The following is an 18,711-nucleotide window of genomic DNA, read 5'->3' as shown; positions in this document are numbered from 1 at the left end:
AAAAGCCAGGATCCTAGCCAATTTGTTTTTTTTTTTTTTAAAGAAAGTAGTAATTCTTATTCAGCATTCCAAAAAATCAGCTGACAAACGTGCTAATGAAAATTCAAACAATGTAGTTTGTCTACATTTAAAACTAGGTATTATGAACATCTATAAAGTAATGCCCGTACTTTAGTTTTCCCACATTTGCATTAGTGTTAAACATGAAGAATTGTGTTGTTATTCAAAATATAAATGATACTGAAACAAACTGAGCACAGATTGTGATGCAAATGCTTCTCCATGTTTTGAAGAAACAGCAAGAGCCTTTGCAGCTGCTCTTTTCTGGAAAACAAACATTCTGCCTCGCAGCAAAGCGTGGGCCTTCAAAACTGAAATAAATAAATACACATCGTTCTGTGTGATGTTTAAAAGATGTTTATGGTGGAGGAAGAACCCAATGAGAAGCAATACTGAAGTCCTGCTACATTGAACGACTGCCCGGCTTCGATCTTGTGACTCATGGCATGGCATGGGCTGCCATGAGTACTTGCAAACTCTTGTCTTGGCCCTTGGAACTTTTTTTCAGTGGATTTTCATAAAAGACACTCACTTAAAAGAGTTTTGGAAAATGTGAAATGATCAGAAATTCAGCATAAACCAAAAACATCTGTTATGGGGAAAATAGGTTTTTTATAACACTAGCAATGGTTTTTGGTACTGGGCTAGTAAAGTGTTTCTGCTACCATTTACTACTGTTCCTCCTGCTCAATACCTTGTGCATTCTGTAAGTAAGAGAAAAATAGCCCATGAAAGCTGTGCCTATTTTTTTTTTTCTCCATTTTGCAGAATGCCCAGAGGAAGTGTGGGGATTTCCCATGTGTCAGTACTTGAAGGATGAGGGCTGGTGCTGTGGTCGCAATGCTAGAATGTCAGCATGCTTGGTATGATTCTCCTTCTCTTCTTTTTCCTACAGAGAGCTTTATCCAGATGTTATAGGATTCATTGTTTTTGGCTTCTAATCCTAGAGCCATGACTTTAATCCAAGACTCTACAGAATAACATCATTAATGTTGTAAGCATGATGAATTGTATCTTAAAAAAATAGTATTGACCTTCCAGCTTTATATATTTTATACTTGCTGAAGGCATGAAAAAATTAGTATTGACAGAAATGTATTTTAAGAGTGGACAGAAAGGCCAAACCTTTGTTGAAACCTAAACAAGGTAACCCCTCAGGGTAATAGTTACTGGCCAAGGACTTAGGCGGGAACAAGGTAATTGTAGAAGGATTGCAATCAGTAACTCCCCCAACGCCTTCATGATTCATAATATTGAATGTTCTGACTGTTTAAAACCTAAACAAACCTGTCTATTCCAAAAACTAGAAAAGCTGTAAAATCCATGTGGCTTAAGAGACTGGAAACATCTTTTTAACATTGTACCAAGAGACAAAGTGCTTTTAAAGACCTAACCTCATCAAGACAGGATGGTGAACTGTTGTCTAATTTGAAAAAACAGATATGTACTGAAAATTTCAACCACTGTTTCAGTTGGAAGACTGCTATTCCTTTCCTGTATTAATTTTTAATTTCTGATGTCAAGATGAATTGCATCAGGTTCTGGCTAGCTTCTGCTGCTAGCTTTGTACCTCCATTATGGAGAACAGTGTAGACTAAAGATTCAGTATAGGCTAATGTATCAAGCTTGTGTAAACTTGAACTAACATGATAATTAAATGCTATCAGGAGAAGGTATAGAAGGACAGTTGTTTAGTATTCAAAAGGTTCAAATGTATTACCCTTGGCAAGGTGCAAGAAAAAAATTGTTCCTTTTAGAGATGATGCTGTAAAACTTATCACAAAAAGTGCTTTCTAAAAGGGATTTGCCTTTTCTCTTTTTCTTGTCAGTGTCATACAATACCAATTCTTCCTCAGCTGACACATTAGCTATTTCCTTTCCCATTCCATTTCTTTTGGAAAGGAGAAGTTTGGGCTGTTTTTCAACAGTGGTAGGAAGATAAATTTTGTAAGCAAATGATGCCCAAGAGACAGTACTGATCATGCCATATATATCTATTTTAGATTTCACAGAAATCACAGAAATTTGGCAGTTAAAAACTCTTTTTGTTTAAACATTCACGAAAGGCAGAGTTCTCCTGTGTCACTAGATACTTCTACTGTTATTATGTTTGTAATTCCCTCTATGCATTTTTCATTACTAGGATTTTCCTTGCCTTCTTGGAGGTACAAGGGAGACAGCGCAGTGCAGCTTCCTAGGGGGAGTGGCTGGCTAGGGGAAACTGAATTTACTGAGCAATGACACTCAGCGTTATTACTGACGTTCATTAGTAGATGTCATTCAAATTGGTTAAAGTGCCAAGGACTAAAGGTTCTGGATGAGAGTTTCAGTTTCAGACCCTTCCAGTACATGTTAGAACCCACATCCATCTTCTAAGCAGCAGTAGATCTGTGCTGGTATGAGAGCTATAGCTTATACAGCAAAAGTCAAACCTGAAAGTTGGGCAAAGCCTTGAAACAGAGGAACTGCAACTGCTTGAACTGTGTTTGAAGAACAGTCTGAAATACAAGATCAGTTCTAAAACTTAAGGAGAAGTCGGTGGTTCAGAGACAAGCAGTCCTGTTGACTGTAGTGGAGTCTGGGGACTAAAGGTGACGATGACCCATAAGTGGTGAGGCATTTTTGGTTTGCTATCTAATTTGTTGTTGTGTCAGATAATTTATTGAATTTTTATCTTCATTTCTAGTACTATCTTTAATACTTGGTTGAAATTTTTATAGGCACAGTATCTTTTCAACTGTGGAAAAATATTCCACGCTTCTAATTAATTGTCTTTGTCACTGTAGTCATAAAAATCAAGTACTCTCACACCTACATCAGGATTTATGGTATGAAGAATCTAGTGAAAGATAATGCACAACATTTTAAACTGCAGTTCCTCTGAAGTTTTTATTTTATTTAACTTTACATGTGGAAGTTCAGTTTATCTGAATACTAGGGACTAAAAGTATTTAAAGACATTGTACGTTGAACTAACATTTACTTTACAATAGCTGAATATGCAAAGTGAATTATTTGTATTTCGGTAGGAACAGACTCAAGAAAAATACATTTCTTTTTAGCACTTTCACAAAAAGTAATCCTCTGAAATTCTTTTACAACACTAAGAAAAACAAACAAGTTTTGCATGTATCTATTTCCATACAGTTGGTTATCATTGCTTCTCCTGTAAATAAACCAAAATAACAGGAGTGAGCTGATTATGAGTCCCTAAAGGTATTAACACTTTAAAGTGTGCAAGCTCATGTTATGTCACACCATTAATCTTTTAAAATATCATCTTCTCTGACTTTTATACAATGTGTTTATAAAATGTTCTGATAAAGAATAAACATATCAGCAATTTAATTCCTTCCCTCTTAAAGGCTTTGGAGCGAGTTGCAGTTGGCCAAATGGTAAGTAATATTGTTTATTTTAGCCATTCTAAGATAAAATGTGTTTTTCCAACTTGAATGCTCTTAATCCATGACCTTTTATTGAACTTCTGCATTTCGGGGATCTAAAATACTAGCACACACTATATCAAATCCTGATAGATAGCATGTGTCATCATGAAATCACATTTTTATTACTGTGATTGTACTTAGTGAATCTGTTTTCTTTTGACAATTAAGAGTTTGGAAAAAAAAGCACAGCTTAAAATCTAAGGCATTAAACTACCCTTCCTAACTTCTTTCACTATCTTTCAGCTAATACATAAATTCAGTACGAATGTCTTTCTGATATCCCTGGTTTGGATCACTCTATCCCAGAGTTTTATCAACTGATGTAAAAATAGAAATTGTTATGACAAAAGCTTGAACCTGTTAGAAACATCATCATTCTAATTTTTAATCCCTGTATATATTTTCCCTGTGAATACTTTGAATTATTGTTGTGCAAGTTGTCCTTTTGGGGATGGTGGACACCAATTGTGCAAATACTGGCTGAGAGACCTCTTCTTCCCATATGTAAGCCCACTGACCCCAGCAGTCTTTTACTGTAAATGCATTTTGCCGTGAATTTTTAATTGGCAAGCATTAACTATTTTTATGCAAACAGATCTTTCATATACAAAGATACAAAGTTTTCAGTGTATTCTGTTTTTATGAGCATGATTCAGACTACAGTATATGAAGATTCAGCTAGGGAATTACTCCTTTTGTCTTTAAAACAGCTTAGGTAAATTGCTGTATTTATTTTGCGTAGTAGAATTTGGGTTGTGATCAGTATGTTTTCCTCTGTTCTTTTTCCCTCTGCCAACCTTTGAACTTTTATTTCAGAGTTTGGGTTTTCGTTTTTTTTTCTTGCATTCATGGTTATGTTAGAATCTGACCCAAATACGTAATTTTAACTGGATGCAAGAACATTAGTAAATTGTCCTCTTAAACCTGTTATGACTGATTGTAAAGAATACAAGCCAATAAGTAGTTAAGGAAGCCGGTACTGTTTTTGTTACTCTGATCTTAATGTCAATGCCAATTTTAAATCCTTGCTGTTGTAAAATTTTTTGCAGCTGCCTACAGAATCATTGTTTTATCGAGCTGTTCTTCAGGTTATTATAGAAGAAATTTATGGTGTCACCAAAAGGTAGGAAGCTCTGAATTCATAGGATACGAACCAAAGATCTGATTCTCTTCCACCTCTATTCTGTAGAGAAAGTATTTCTTAGAAAGCAGAAGGGTGTAAGAATCAATCTCATCAGACTGTGTATGCATATTAAAATGCAGGATAGATCTGTTCATCCTCAATCCACATCACAAATGTATTGCCCTTCCTTTACCCATAGCTGAATGAGGTCCTCTTTGGTACTGGATATGTGGGTAAAACATACCTTCACCAGAGAACTGACAGCAAAGTCACTAAGAAGACAACACAATCCTGGGCTACCCTGTTATGCAGAGGTCCTAGCAGCTTTAATACTGCAGAAAACAAAAAGACATTTCCATTTATCCTGAGAAAAACTGCTGAAAGCTCAATGGCCATCAGGGCTGTAAAGAGCTACTTACTGCCTATGCCTGCACTGGCAAGTACTGTGCCCTTGTAGGATGGGATTTGGAGAGCTGGTGCTGAGGACCTGACATCTGCACTCTTTTTCTGGAGTTGTAGTTGGATTAGATTTTATCTAATTCTGTGGGATGTATGCCCATTAACACTTGGAGCACATCCAGAAGCACGCCTTCCAGTTTAATTTAGTTTGAAAATAACCCTTTTTTTGAGCTCTGATCCTATTCCACAGTGTGAACCAAGGCATGAGAGGTAGGGAAAACCAGAAAATTCACTTCAGAAGTATATTCTTGATCTAAAGTAAGTGCTAATGCAGATACCCCCAAATCTTTTGCTAAATGTAGACCCAGACAGCTTACTGTTCAGAAGGTCAAACTCCTGAAAGAAGACATTCTGGTTTATTTTAAAATTACATAAAATATCACACATAAAATCATGGCTACTAAATTGTCAAGAAGAGAAAAAGTGTGAGATAGATGATAATGTGTTTCATCTGTTAAAGGAAGTATCAATTGGAGGAAGTAATTAAGATTATACTTTTGAAATAAAAGGAATGGCTACCTTGGAAAGACCTCCCCCCCCAGTTTTATTGCTGAGCATGATATTATACAGCATGGAGTATCCCCGTGGTCCATTCAGGTCAGCTGTCCTGACCATGTCCCCCTGCACTTCTTGTGCACCCCCAGCCTGCTCCCTGGGGGGCAGAGGGAGAAACAGAGAAGGCCTTGATGCTGTGCAATCCCTGTACGGCAACAGCTGAAACATTGGTGTGTTACCAGCACTGTTGTAGTCACAAATCCAACGCGCAGCACCGCGTGGGTTGCTGTGACGTTAGCTCCATCCCAGCCAGACCCAGGCAATCTCTTTCCCCCAGTAGCCTGTGATTAGGGGGACAGACACCCGTCTTCCAAAGAATGACTGCATCAGCCCAAGTGTTTAAGAGCATCTGAATATTAAATACGACAACAGAAATTCTTTCTTTAAAAATAAATGCCACTGTTGATTCTCAGTGAGTGGGGGTCCCTGCCAGTGAAACAGTGTTAAAACTGCCACTGAATGAAGTCTTTCTGTTGACCTCAGTAGACGTTAATCCTGATCCTTAATTAAGGAGAAAGGTGGTTTACTCAGAATGAAGAAGGGAAAAAGTTTTAAACAAAGATATTTCCATTTTGTGTTTCACGGGGGAGAAAGTATATTTCCTCTTAAGTAACTGAATACTCACAAACAGCTACTGTAGCTGAAAATGCAACTCCTACACTGCACAGCTGGAAGAGGAATTATTTTAGTCAAGAAAGCAAATTCAGACTAACAAAAACTTTGCATGTTGTTTCTCCAAGATATTTTAAGCACAGAGAAGACAACAAATGTGAGTGGCCTGTTAGGATTCAGTCTTCCTATATGATTTTTTAAGTTTTCATGCATTATTTTAACATGTTTTCTGAAACAAAACACATTTTTGGCTGGCTTCAAAAGCAGGCCATTGAGTTGTAAACAGGAGAAATTCTGGCATCATTTAGTGAAATAAAAATTGCGAGGATAAGAACACAAGGTAACAAGCAAAAATGAAATTGCACTCCAACTTGGCATTTACTCAGTTCAGTGTTTGAAGGTAAATAAATTACAGCGGCATTACAGTAAATTATAGAAGGATTATAGAAGTATAGAAGGAAATATCTGTCATCAGAAATAAGAATTTTGTCATTCACTTAGGGAAATAAAAATATTAGGGGAGAAATTAAAAGAAACCTTCAACTAACTCTCAAATTTTTAGGTAAAATAATAACCGTGCTCTAACTATAGTACAATTGTACAGTTGCTGCATCTAGAAATTTCTTCAAGTATTAACTAGCTTGTTCTGTTTTAAATAGAAGGGGGAAAAAGGAAAATCGTTACTAACTTGACAGTAGTAGCTGTCCAACTGATTTTTTTCTCCTGAATTAAAAATCAAATTAAAAATGTGTAATTTTCTATTGTTGTGTGTATAAAAGCCTGCATCTCAATGCTGTATTTGCAGTGATCGACATGTTGGGAAAATTTTCTCCAAATCATCCTCCTTCATAGATTATGTCAGAAAGTCTCTGAAAAAGCTGGAACTGGATGATTCAAAGGTGAGTCACTAAATAGAGACTGCATTAAATTCTTATATCTATGTTAAGTTCTTGAAGTCAGCACCACAATGCAATGTTTAAACCACTGAGTTGATTCAGTTTGTATATTGCTGTATAAATACAAAGCATTCTCTTTTTAATTAAAATTAATAGAGCCAATCCATACTTATTTTTATGTATTCATAAAAAGACAATATCAAAGTTGGGTTTTTTCTTGTTTTTTGGAAATAGACTTCCATGTATAAAATATTTAAAAGATTTTGTTTTAAAATTACTTTATTCTAATGACTTTATATAAAACCAATACTTTTTTATACATGGTGCTCATGATAAGAATTTTTTTAAGCCTTTCCAGTATTTCTGAAGTTAATCCTACAAATCTCCTTCGAGGCAAAAACATGTAATACATAGTCTATTTTATACATGCTGTCATTTAGAGGTAAATACACTTTTCATATGCCGAGTGAAGCAGGCATGAAGAACTTCTTGCCTGTGCTAATACTATACACCCTGATAAAAGTAACTCTTGCACCCTTTTAAATCCAGCTGAAATACTATCCTATAAAAACATGTTACTTTTTCGTCTGTACTTAAGTTTATACTGAAAGTGATCCAAAAAAACATGAATAATGAATCACATAGTAAACACTTTGACCCCTTTTTATTTTCATTTTTTCTGCAGCAATATTATCTTGATCCCTTTGGACACCTTTTGAAACTGAAAAATGTAACATTATAGCATGATAGGCAATTCCATCCATGTAGTATGTTTGTCTTGCAATTTAGTTCCCAAAGTATTTCCAATTTATTTTAGCTTTTAGACAGTCTCCTTAAGAGGCCTTTGAAGATCTTTGAAGGCCCAATACTTTTTTTTCTTTAAATTAATAAATGTTAGGGATAAATATTAAGATTTTTAAACAACTTTCATAGATAAAGAAGAAAATACAAAATTAAGATTTAAACTTATAAAATCTTCCAGAGATTTTTATATGTTCTTGAATGTCTTGTCTTAGTACTACAACTGCTAAATTGGTCAACAGATGGCAACATAGCATTAGGCATGGAATATGACTGTGTGAAGATCACAGCCACTCTGTGAGAACAAGTTGTGCAATGGAGACACTGGAGAGTAGTAGACTGATTATTAAAAAATGTAGTACAAATCAAAAAAGTAGGAGTGGTAAGTATGTAAGATATTTAAGGTAAATGTTACAGTTGCAGTAGTCTTTGGTAAAGCAATGCTTAAAATCCGTAGGCAAAATGTCAAATCACTTAAAATTTTCCAGGCACATCAAACTATGAACTAGGAGAAAAATGTAAAACCAAATAAACAAGTAAATGCAAATGACATCGGAGTCATGCTTACAGCATTAAAAAAAACAGACATATGCCTGAAGTTCACTGTGTTTTAAGAGGATTATTTTTCATTCTGTTTGCAAATTGAGTTACCTGTTTGCTTTTCTGTATAAACAGGCACTAAGAGCCTGCATTTGCCCCAGGTGAAAGTAACTACTAAAATGGTGCCTTCCGCAGTTTGTGTACAGTCACCCAAAAGCAATAGTGAATTGTTTGTGCAATAATCAGATTTCTAAACCATTAAATAAACTCTGCTGGTAGAGAGTTATACTTTCTTGTCTTTAAAACCAGTAAGCATAGAAAATTTGTGTCAATATGTCTGATTTTAGACACACTGCCTTTTGCTAGAAAGGGTCTGGACAAATGCAAGTTGCCCTGAGAGAAAGATGTCTGTCAACACTACTTCAGGCTGCACATGTTTGTGTGGTTGCTAAAGACCTGATTCAAGTAAATGCTCATTTTTGTTTATATTTCTCCTCATTTTTATGTACAGCTGGCTGCATACTTAAGACTGAATTTTATGCTGATCTAAACAATATTATTTTTTATTTCCCAGCTATGTTGAAATCTGCAGCAGCAGAAAACCATGCTATTTTGATACTACCGAGAGGAGAGTTGTTACTGCTCCCTCAACAGTGGTTCTGACACTGCAGTTTTCATGGTGGAGTCAGCACTCTAGCTACACAATATTGGAGAATGTGTTAAATTCCTCTCTTCAGAAGAAAAATACTTACATAGCTAAAAATGTGATGAAGCCTAAACATTTGCTCTCAAAGACAACAAAAATCAAAGAGAAATTTATGCAGAATTTGTTTTCTAGCTCTGTTTTTAAAAGCGAACAAAAGAGCAGCTGTACTGCATAGACCGAATGTCTGCTCTGTCTCCGGCAGTGGCCAAAAACTGATGTCTTGGGAAGAATATAAGGCGAGAGTAAGCATATACGAAAGATACTTCCAGAATAATCCAAAATGTGCCTGTCATTTGCCAAGAAAAAGAGGCAGTCATTGTCTTCATGCATACATTTATTTAGGTACTGTTAAAAAAACAGCTAAAACTGAGTAATGCTATGTAATATAAATAGAGAACTGTGAGAAAAATTGTTTGCATGTGAGTCTGCTTTATGTGTGCAAAAATATGTTTTAAAAAACAAGAAGTCAGAAAACAGCAAGTCTCAGGTCTTCTGCTGTGCTTATCAGAAAATCGAAGAGACTTTAATCTCTTCATGATAATAGGTGTACTGAAAAGTAGAGGGGCAGTGGCACTAAGTTTTTAGGAGTCACTGCCAGGGTTTGGTAGCTTGGCACATATGGTAAAGTCATGGATGGTTTTGATCACTGCGGATGAATCTGGACTGTGGGACATAAACATCCTTCCGAACGCGTGGTTCGTGATGAACTGCTGCCTTCGTACACACCAGTGTCTGCGTTCCCGATCAAGGGGCAGCCCTGGTGCAGCGCGGTCAGTCGTTTTTGAGTCTGGACAACTGTGGAGGCAGGGTAGAGGGAGCGAGGGCGTAAGACACCTAACCTGCCTTGATACTCGTTTATGTAAGTGTATGCCTTTTGCTAAATATGGAACCGATGAAGGCTCGATTTATCAGGGATAAATATCCAAACAGCAAGTTCATTTTTGCTATTGTTTTTCAGTAAAGATAAGTTCTTTAATCCTGCCAATTCTTCATGTGAACAAGCCCCTCTGCCTCTTTCATTTGTGAAATAGATGTGAAGATCTTCACTTTTTTGAATAAGAACCAGACCTTTTATGAAAAGATTGACAATCAGAAGCGAGTTAGTGAGGCAAAATAGTAAAATAGTTTTTCTACAAAAAAAATAGCATTTATCAATCACCTAGGGCCATTCATTGTTACAAGTTACTGTTCAGGGACTGAAGTTTCCTATTACCTTAGCAAAAATAATTTCCTCCATTGTGTTTCTTTTCAATATGGAGGAGCCTGTCAAGTCCAGATTAAACAGTGAGATGCAAATGAACTATATTTTTCTGCCTTTTGGTGCAGGATCATTCCTTTCACACATCTCTCCACCTCAGTAGTAAAATGGAGACATACACCATGACTACTGAATGTCTGACAAAATATTCTCGTTTTGTGAGGACAGAGACAGGTCTTTTGTAGTGTGAGCATGATGCTTCACAGGTATGGCTATATTGCGTCTAGCTTCAGAACTAATGGAATTGCTTTGTGGGCTATGGAGCCCTGCACAGGGCCTTGGTAATTGTTCTGGATACACACCAAGGCAATATTTTATTCCTGGTTGTTTTCTTTGTCATAGCTACACTCCATGTTGTATAGGCAGAGCGCTCAGTGTCACATACATGTGGCAGAAATTCTTTCTATCAGAAGATTTCTTTTCCCTTTTATTCACTGTTTTACCTAATTTAACATGGATGTGGGACTCTCACATAAGAGAACGACGCATTCATCCCTGTTCTTTCTCCTACAGGAGCTGGCCACTCTTACACTTGTTAGCCTTGCTTCTTTCAAACAGCCAGAGCAATCACTCCTTCCTCTCCAGCAGAACATGTTTCAGCTCTGTTTGTAGCTGCCTTTCAGATGGATTTAAAACCGAGCCTCTTCATTAATACATTTGATTGCTGCTGAAGGCAGTAAGTGCTCCAAATGGCACTGCCACAGCAAAAAGTCCTTGTGTAAGTATTTTTGTATTCCTGGAGTCTTTGAAGAAAAAAACCCAAAACGTTCTTAAACTGCCTGCTGTCCCATAGTTCTTGGGGTAGATTAGCAAAAGGTCTTTTACAGGGCCTGGCTTTAAGGCGATTAAAGGGAGCAAGTGGTTACAAGGCTAATGCCTGGATGTGTGTCTGGCAGACTTTGTGATGCACGACCCAGCTAGGATCCACCGCTGCCAGGGAGTGTGAGCCTCGGCGGTGGAGCTGTACAACAAAGAGAAGCTGGCCAGGATTCACTTGAAGTGCGGTCTGGGAATAAGGAGAGAACGCTATTTAATGCCACATCTGATTGCAGGAAGATATGCAGGGCTGGAAACACTCCTGACACATCCGCAAAGAAAAGCTATTAGTCACTTTGATTTCATCTCCTGCTTTATTCACGCTATAGTTACTGCTATGGGGTAATAGCATATAAGGTAGTTACTTTGTCTTAGTCAAAATACTTCACAAATCACTTAACCCTTTCAGATGTAGACATAGGCTGCGGAATTCAATAGCATTTTCAGAGGTAGGGTCACCTTATGCTTTCACACATAAAGAGAAGTTTATGTGCCTGTCAGTGAGTGTGTTGCTGCAGATTTACTGGTTTTGTTTAACTGAGCTTCCAAGTCTCAGTGACCGGTGTATTTTGGTTTCGAACAGTCTAGTGCCTGCACGTAACTTGAAGTTGCTGGGGCTCTTCCCCCAGAAAAAGTCATTTATTTGGCTGGTGCCCCATCTAACAACCTGAGATGAGATCTGCAACGATAAACAGATGGTTAATGCTCAGTTCCTGCCATTCCTGTTTGCTCTAACGCTGACCAGACTTCTTAAAAACAGCTGCTGCCCATTTGTCTTTTTCTGATCCTGTACTTCAGGTAGAGCATCCCAAAAAGATTTACAGCTGTCAGGTCTCAACCGGTGGGTCAGTAAAGGGCACTAGACCCTTCTGTGAGGCGGTGTACCCATCACAGGAGCATTTACATTAATAAAACGGTAAGAGAAACTCATGTCCTATAAAAAGCTCATTTATTAAGTAATTTAAACAACTTTGATATTTGATATGTCTACCAATGTTAGACTCAAAATATTTCAAAGCCTTGATGTAGCTATGCAGCTAAATTTAAATATAAGTGATATCTTCCTGTATTTTCTGCAAAGGTTATGTATTTAGAAGTACATTTAGTTAAATAAGCATGTTAGTGCTTTCTTTCTCTACAATAACCAAAACTTTTAGGTTTATTTATAATTAATAATTTTATATAATTTTGTTTTATTTTTATAAGAATCTCTGAAAAGATTACATATCATTCATTTATAAAGTAATCCTTTCCCTATATTAATTATGTCTGCATTTTTAATATAATTAAATAAATCCAGAGATATCTGATAAACATTGGGCTTATTAGTTCAGTTTTGCTGGAATTCCTAAATTACTTCCCTTTCCTACATTGACTTTGTGTTTTTGCAAACTCCAGACTATTTGAGTGGTAAAACTGGTAGATAATACTGAAATCTGAATTTGTGTAAAAATACAAATTTCTTTTTCACCAATTGGTAATTTTTTGTCAGACAATTTTTTTTTTCTTATGTCTTTGGAAACTTTTTATATAGTTAGTGTGACTAGTTGATGTATGTTTCATATAGTAGTAGTGATATTTTAAAACAGTGATACTTTTTAAGAAAACACAAGAGCATGCATATGTGACTTTTTGCTTTCATTTTGATGATGAAAACACCTACCAATAGCATTGGCATACATGTAAAACCTGAAAACTAAATAGCTGAGCTGAGTGATCTCTCAGTGCTATAACTATCAAGTAAAAAATAAAGTCAAAAGTCTGAGGGTTTTTAAGACAATAATAAAATAACGGATTCTGTTGGGTTTTTTAAAAACTAAAATAAGGATATGTTAATTTTTAAAATAACTGGGTCTACACTTGGAGAATTTCAGTAATTTATCACTTATTAGAACTGCAGTTTTAATATATATTTCCTCTCTATAACTGCCCAGATGGCAGAGTGAGCATGGATTAAGGAGATGTCTTCTCATTTTAAGATGAGGCAGTTATTCCTGTTAGCTAAATCTATATTTAATATATTGGGCTCAGTCCTGAATAAATTTTCAGCAGGTGTAAATTATGCTCTGCTTGCTTGCATTTATTTATGCGATAATAGTGCTCTTTTTAAAATTAATGCAAAAATAGTTCCAGTTTGCTTTGTTCAGATTCCTATAGTATTAGATGGGGACACTTTACTTAACGCACCGCAAGGCCAAGAACTTAAAGATGGGACTTTCAAAGACTCCTGCTGAGAGACTCAGATGTCCTGTAAATGCATTGTGAAAATGCAGTGGTAAATGTACGTTGCAGATAACTTTACAGTCAGTGGCTGGGAAAATGTTTGGAAACACCTCTCGAGCAATTACAAACTTTGTAGTCCCTCTCGAGCAATTACAGACTTTGTAGTCCCTCTGAGGAACATGCATCTGGAAGCCCTGTCCCCCACGTTGGCTCTCAGTCCAACCTGTGTCATGAGCTGTCCTGGTTTTAGTCCCTGAGCATGTCCTACTCCTGCGACGGTGAGTAGGCTTTGAGGATATTCCTTCCCATTTCCACATCTGTGCTTCTCGTACAATGCCGTTTGCAATTTATCACGTATATTTCCTAGTTTGGTCCTTCACCAGCTGTGCTTCAGATGTTCTAATGGTCTTCTGATTCATTGAACACAACTATGTCAAAATATGCTGAACAGAATGTTTTGCATGTTTTTTCATAATTTTAAACCATGTAATTAAGAGACACTGTGCTCTGTACACATCATTGACAAGCTATGTCGTAATTCAATGAGCAGGTGAGCCTGGGACAAGATAAAAAGCCTCTGTCTTTGTGGAGCTTGTCAGGATAAGTTGCATTACAGTATTTAGAAAGCTGCACTTTTTTAAAACGAGGTGTTTGGGCAGTTCCATCCTTCCTAGAAAATGCTTGATAAGGTTTCCACGGCCATGTGAGAACATTCTAAAGTAAGAGACTGATCTTTACTTTTTCCACCTTTAATACAGATTGTATGTTTAAATTTTTGCAAGCAAAAGTAGTTTTTCATATGAATTGCTGATTTCTGACCTTACAGGATTTTGACCAAAGGAGTGTGGCATTCTCTAAACCTATCCCAAAGGATTAGTTGAGTGAAGAATTTCTAAGCTTAATTCAGCACTGATATGAACTCTTTAACCAAATGGTTTTCTTTTACTTCCTAAATTCAAATGGCTTAATATGTTGTTAATTTCTCATCTGTAATGATTCTCAGTTTCTGAAAATTGAGTCTTAACTAGAGAATTACCACTGACAAATTCATAATTTAAGTTTTAGCGTGGTGTGCTATTTGAGATACCAATGGGTTAAACCAATTTTGTTTTCAAGTAGATTTCTTGGAAGAATGCTAAGTGCCACCAGAATGTTTTCTGAAAACTTGGTGGGTTTTGTGACGGTCTCTTTTTTCCTTTTTTTTTTTCTTTCTTTTTTTTTTTTTTTTTATTTCTGTCAGCTAAGTTGCATTGAAAGAAGCTACTTTCTTGGAAGTGAAATATTATTATGGTAGACAACACTGCTGCTACTGTGAAAAGAGTGTGACTGGCTCTTCTGCTATGACAAAATATTTAAGAGCACCTTCCCCCCTTCTTTGGCATTTGTCAGTGTCTTTTAAAAACATCATTGCAGTGTGTTCTGTTATGAAGTTAATAAAATGCCCGCTTTGACTTAGTATGTTACAACCCTCACCACTTCAATCCTCCCAAGCTACATTGCTTATAGGATGTCATCCCAGGGTGAAACTGAAAATGTTACACCTTGTAACTGGGGATGCAATAAGGTTGTGCCGTGTGTCCTGTGGGATCTGCACCGGATCTTTCTGAGCTTCTGTAGATCACGTAGTGCACCCTGTTTCCATGCTTGCTTGAAAATTTGAATGCTGATATAATGTGAACCAACGATCAATGTGCTGAATGAGAAAAAATGCAGCCATCGTTTTGGCCAGTGTTTCGTACAGGACAATTCTTTACAACAATAAGGCAGGGAAGAGGACATTGGGTAAATGGAGATGCGCTTCTCTTAGCTTACCATAGAGTGTCCCTTGACCTGTAGTATCTCCTCAGCAATGACTAGTGGGATATTGTAAAATGCAGTTTGCAAATGAAGGGAAGTATAAGAATCTGACTGTGGCTTAATTTTACTGTTGTTTTAAAAAGTGTTGAGAAACCACATAACTAAGACTGGGGAACTGTCAGTAGTGGAACTGTATAATACATTAAGACATGAACTAACCTGAGTATGTACAACTACACTGGGAACTAAAAAGGAGAATTTTTGTGGAAATTGGGAGAGAGAGACTTTTAACCTGAGATTTCTTATAATCTTAATGTCTATCCCACACCAAATTCAGTGTTGATATCTTTAAATGATAGTGAATACCTCAAAGTGGTTGATCTTTGCTAAGATTATTTCTAATTTTGATGCTTTTTATTATGTACAGCTGTTAGGCAAACATGGAGCCAAAGCCAAAACAATACTCTCCACTTTCCCATGAATTCTAACACGGCAGTTAACTGAGTCTAAACAGTCAAAAAAATGAAGGCACTAAATGAATTTACACACTTAATACATTTTACAATTGTTGAAGAGTTGACTTACTCAATTGTTTTCTTGGACAGAAAGAATTTCAGCTCACAGATTTCCTGGTTCATTTGTTACTTTGGGAAATATTGAATGAAGGCTCAGGTAACACTTGTATTACAGCCTACAAAGTATATGTGCATAATGCTGTTTTCAAGTATAATTGTTTTTCAAACACACAAAATACTATGCCAATTATGGTAGCATAGCATTTTAGTCTGACAAGGAATCTTCAGAGATGTGACTTTTACTTCAATTAGATATAATTATAAGTAATACAGATTGCATTCATTTGAAATGCATTTTAAACAAAGTTCTAAATAAACTCAAGTTTCTCAGTAATTGCATTATCTGTTTTACATTATTTTACACTATATTACATGACATTACATTACATTATTTTTAACTACCGTAGTCATGGGAAATTTGTAAAAAATTGCCGTATGGTATGGTCTCCCAAGTGTTTTGAACTGATCTAAGACACTTCTCGAAGGGTTGCCTTACTGCTTTCTTGTACTCGTGCTAGCGTTGATGATAATGCCGGTACAAGAAGAAAGAGGAAACATGGAAATGTGCAGTCAGTGCAGGGGAAAGCAGTCCCTTTGAGGCAGCAAAGAGGAATTACATCTGTTTAAACAGGCGGTGGAACCGTATCCTTAGGCTCTGTCTCTCCTCTGCAGGGCGTGTGCAGCGTTGGACAGTAAAAAAGAGACTTTCATTCAGCCAAAATACTCCCAGTCTAGGGAAAGACACAACTCTAAAAATACTCTCTGGAGAATTGTGAAGCGTGGTATCGCGAATTGTCACACACCTTGTGCCTGAATGTCAGTTTTCCTTTCAGCCTGTGCTCAGTCGGCGTGTTTGTGGGATTGCGGTCGGCCTCGGGCGCGTGGTATCTCATGTGCTCTCAGGGCTCTGTTAGTCTCCCAGGGTTCACAACAGATGAGTCTGGCCTATGGTAGAGTTTTGGTGCCACCTCCAGCGTATGGTATAGTTGTAACTGGGTCCGTGGAGACCTTGCCGCCCTCTGGTTCCTCTTGGTTGTTTCAGCTATTGGAGTGACCACACCAATCCTCAAAGAAATCAGTTTAAAAGAAAGCATGCGCCACCATCACAGTGCAAAGAGATGAGGTGCTTTTGTTCATGACCTGATAAAGACCAGGAGATGTTGCAGCTAAATCAGCAAAGAAATACTAACCAAAACCTCTCTGTATGTATTGAAGGTTAGTTGAATATCAGCAGCATAAGCTAGGTCTTTGAGTGCAGAATCATTATTAAGACAAGTGCATGATATATGTATTTGGGTTTTTTCGTGCATTTTCACTCAGGCCATAAGTTCATAGTATCAACATGTAAGGAAAACATTCAGTGCACGTATTTAAAGAATTTTGGGGGGATACACAAATATGTGGCAACCCTGCATAGAGAACAGTTCCATGGACAACTCCAGTGGCTAAATGGGGCTCGCTTTGCATGTGTAAGTACAGGTCTGTTCCTGAAAATGCAAGCAATACTTTAGTCCTACTTCACCTTGGAAGGATAGCTGAAGATTGTCTTGGGTGCCTTTTAAGGACTGAAGCCAGGTGGCAAGCTGTTGCAGTTTCAAACAAAGTCAGTGTTATCTGAGTTTTAGCTTTCTTGCAATAAATTGACCACATAGCTAGCTACCGGTTACCCTTTTCATGCCCTTTTCTATCAACGCTTTTTGGTGGACGCTTTCTCTCTTTTCCAGCTGGGCTGTTGCATTGAATTGGTTTACTCACCAAACTTTTAACTGAGGCACAGTTTGGAATAGTAGCTAATCTATCCGTGACGGCGGGATGCACTCAGTCGGAATGTGTAGCAAGCAAGGGGGGAGTGGAAAAGCTCCGTACTCGAGCGTGGCAACATCCAAGAGACATTTTTGACCCAGCTTTTTATTTGCCAAACATTTCACAGCTTGTTTTCTTTTAATTTGAATGCTTCATGTTGAAAAATGGAGAACATAAAGGAAGCAAAAGCAGAAAAGTTTCATGACTGCATTTTTACAAATACAGGTCTTTGCATTTTAATTCCAAATAGCCTGTGATTTCAAAAATCCATTATACTAAACCCCCTTTAATTCTCAGTTGAAATGAAAAGCTTATAGGGCAGAGGTTGAATAAACTATTTTGTTTATCTCATGACTGATATGTTTCAGTTAGTTTGACTCTTTAGAGGGGAAGAGAAAAAAAAAAGAAACCTCAGATATTTGCACAGCTTTACTGGAAATAAAATAGCAACAAGACCAAAAAAGTCCTGTTAGTCCATGTCAGTACTGCCAGATCAGCCACTCAACCTTGCCTCTGTAGTTGGGAAAAAGTACTTTCTAAATTAAGAAAATATGACTGAAAGACTACAAAATTTTTTCTAACCCATTCCCTTGTCTTAAGGCAGAGTAAGAATTTTGTGTCATTCCTGAAAAAATATTTGTCAAATCTTCTTAAAGCTTCCTGTAATGGAGGCTGACAACCTCCCCAGTCCTTAATTAACCTCAAAGAGAGAAAGTTTCAAGTTTTTGGCCGAATTTTTTTTGCTGCAATGCAGGCCCATTAGTTCTTATCCTATCCACCGTAGACACAGTGAACAAACCGTTCCCGGCTTCTTGGTGATACCCTTGTAAAAACTGTTATTATGCCCACTCTCAATTTTCTCTAATTTAGCCTGATCAGTTCCAGTTCTCTCAGTCTTTCTTCATAGGTCCTGTTTTCTAGATCTCTGATCTCTTTTCTCTCTCAGGGCTTTTTCAGACAGTTCATTTCTTTCTTTGAAATCTGATGCCCAAAAATGGATGCAGGATTCCGGCTCGAGCTTTGCCACTGCAAAGCAGAGTT

At 37.0% G+C, this 18,711-nt stretch overlaps 1 protein-coding gene across 5 annotated transcripts in view; it reads left to right on the top strand.

Annotated features, from left to right (window-relative positions):
• Positions 1 to 18,711, top strand: part of METTL25 (methyltransferase like 25) — a 64,329-nt gene that overhangs the window by 40,860 nt on the left and 4,758 nt on the right. The window contains exons 6-11 of one of the 5 annotated variants that reach the window (XR_012654494.1): positions 829 to 923; positions 3,426 to 3,455; positions 4,556 to 4,629; positions 7,061 to 7,154; positions 10,970 to 11,174; positions 12,071 to 12,188. Coding sequence is in view for 3 of the 5 variants with exons in the window: in XM_075058097.1 (XP_074914198.1) it covers positions 829 to 923; positions 3,426 to 3,455; positions 4,556 to 4,629; positions 7,061 to 7,154; positions 12,071 to 12,181 (404 nt within the window). In the remaining 2 variants the exon portion in view is untranslated. Of the gene's footprint in view, positions 1 to 828; positions 924 to 3,425; positions 3,456 to 4,555; positions 4,630 to 7,060; positions 7,155 to 9,066; positions 9,537 to 10,969; positions 11,175 to 12,070; positions 12,189 to 15,897; positions 17,924 to 18,711 lie in introns of those variants that run through there. The other 4 variants (XM_075058097.1, XR_012654493.1, XM_075058098.1 and 1 more) reach the window with 4 other exon arrangements.

The sequence above is a fragment of the Buteo buteo genome, chromosome 26 (assembly GCF_964188355.1).
Source record: "Buteo buteo chromosome 26, bButBut1.hap1.1, whole genome shotgun sequence".
In the NCBI taxonomy this organism is placed as follows: Eukaryota; Metazoa; Chordata; class Aves; order Accipitriformes; family Accipitridae; genus Buteo; species Buteo buteo.
The sequence above is the reverse complement of the archived record's forward strand: the minus strand, read 5'-3'. Positions and strand labels throughout refer to the sequence as shown.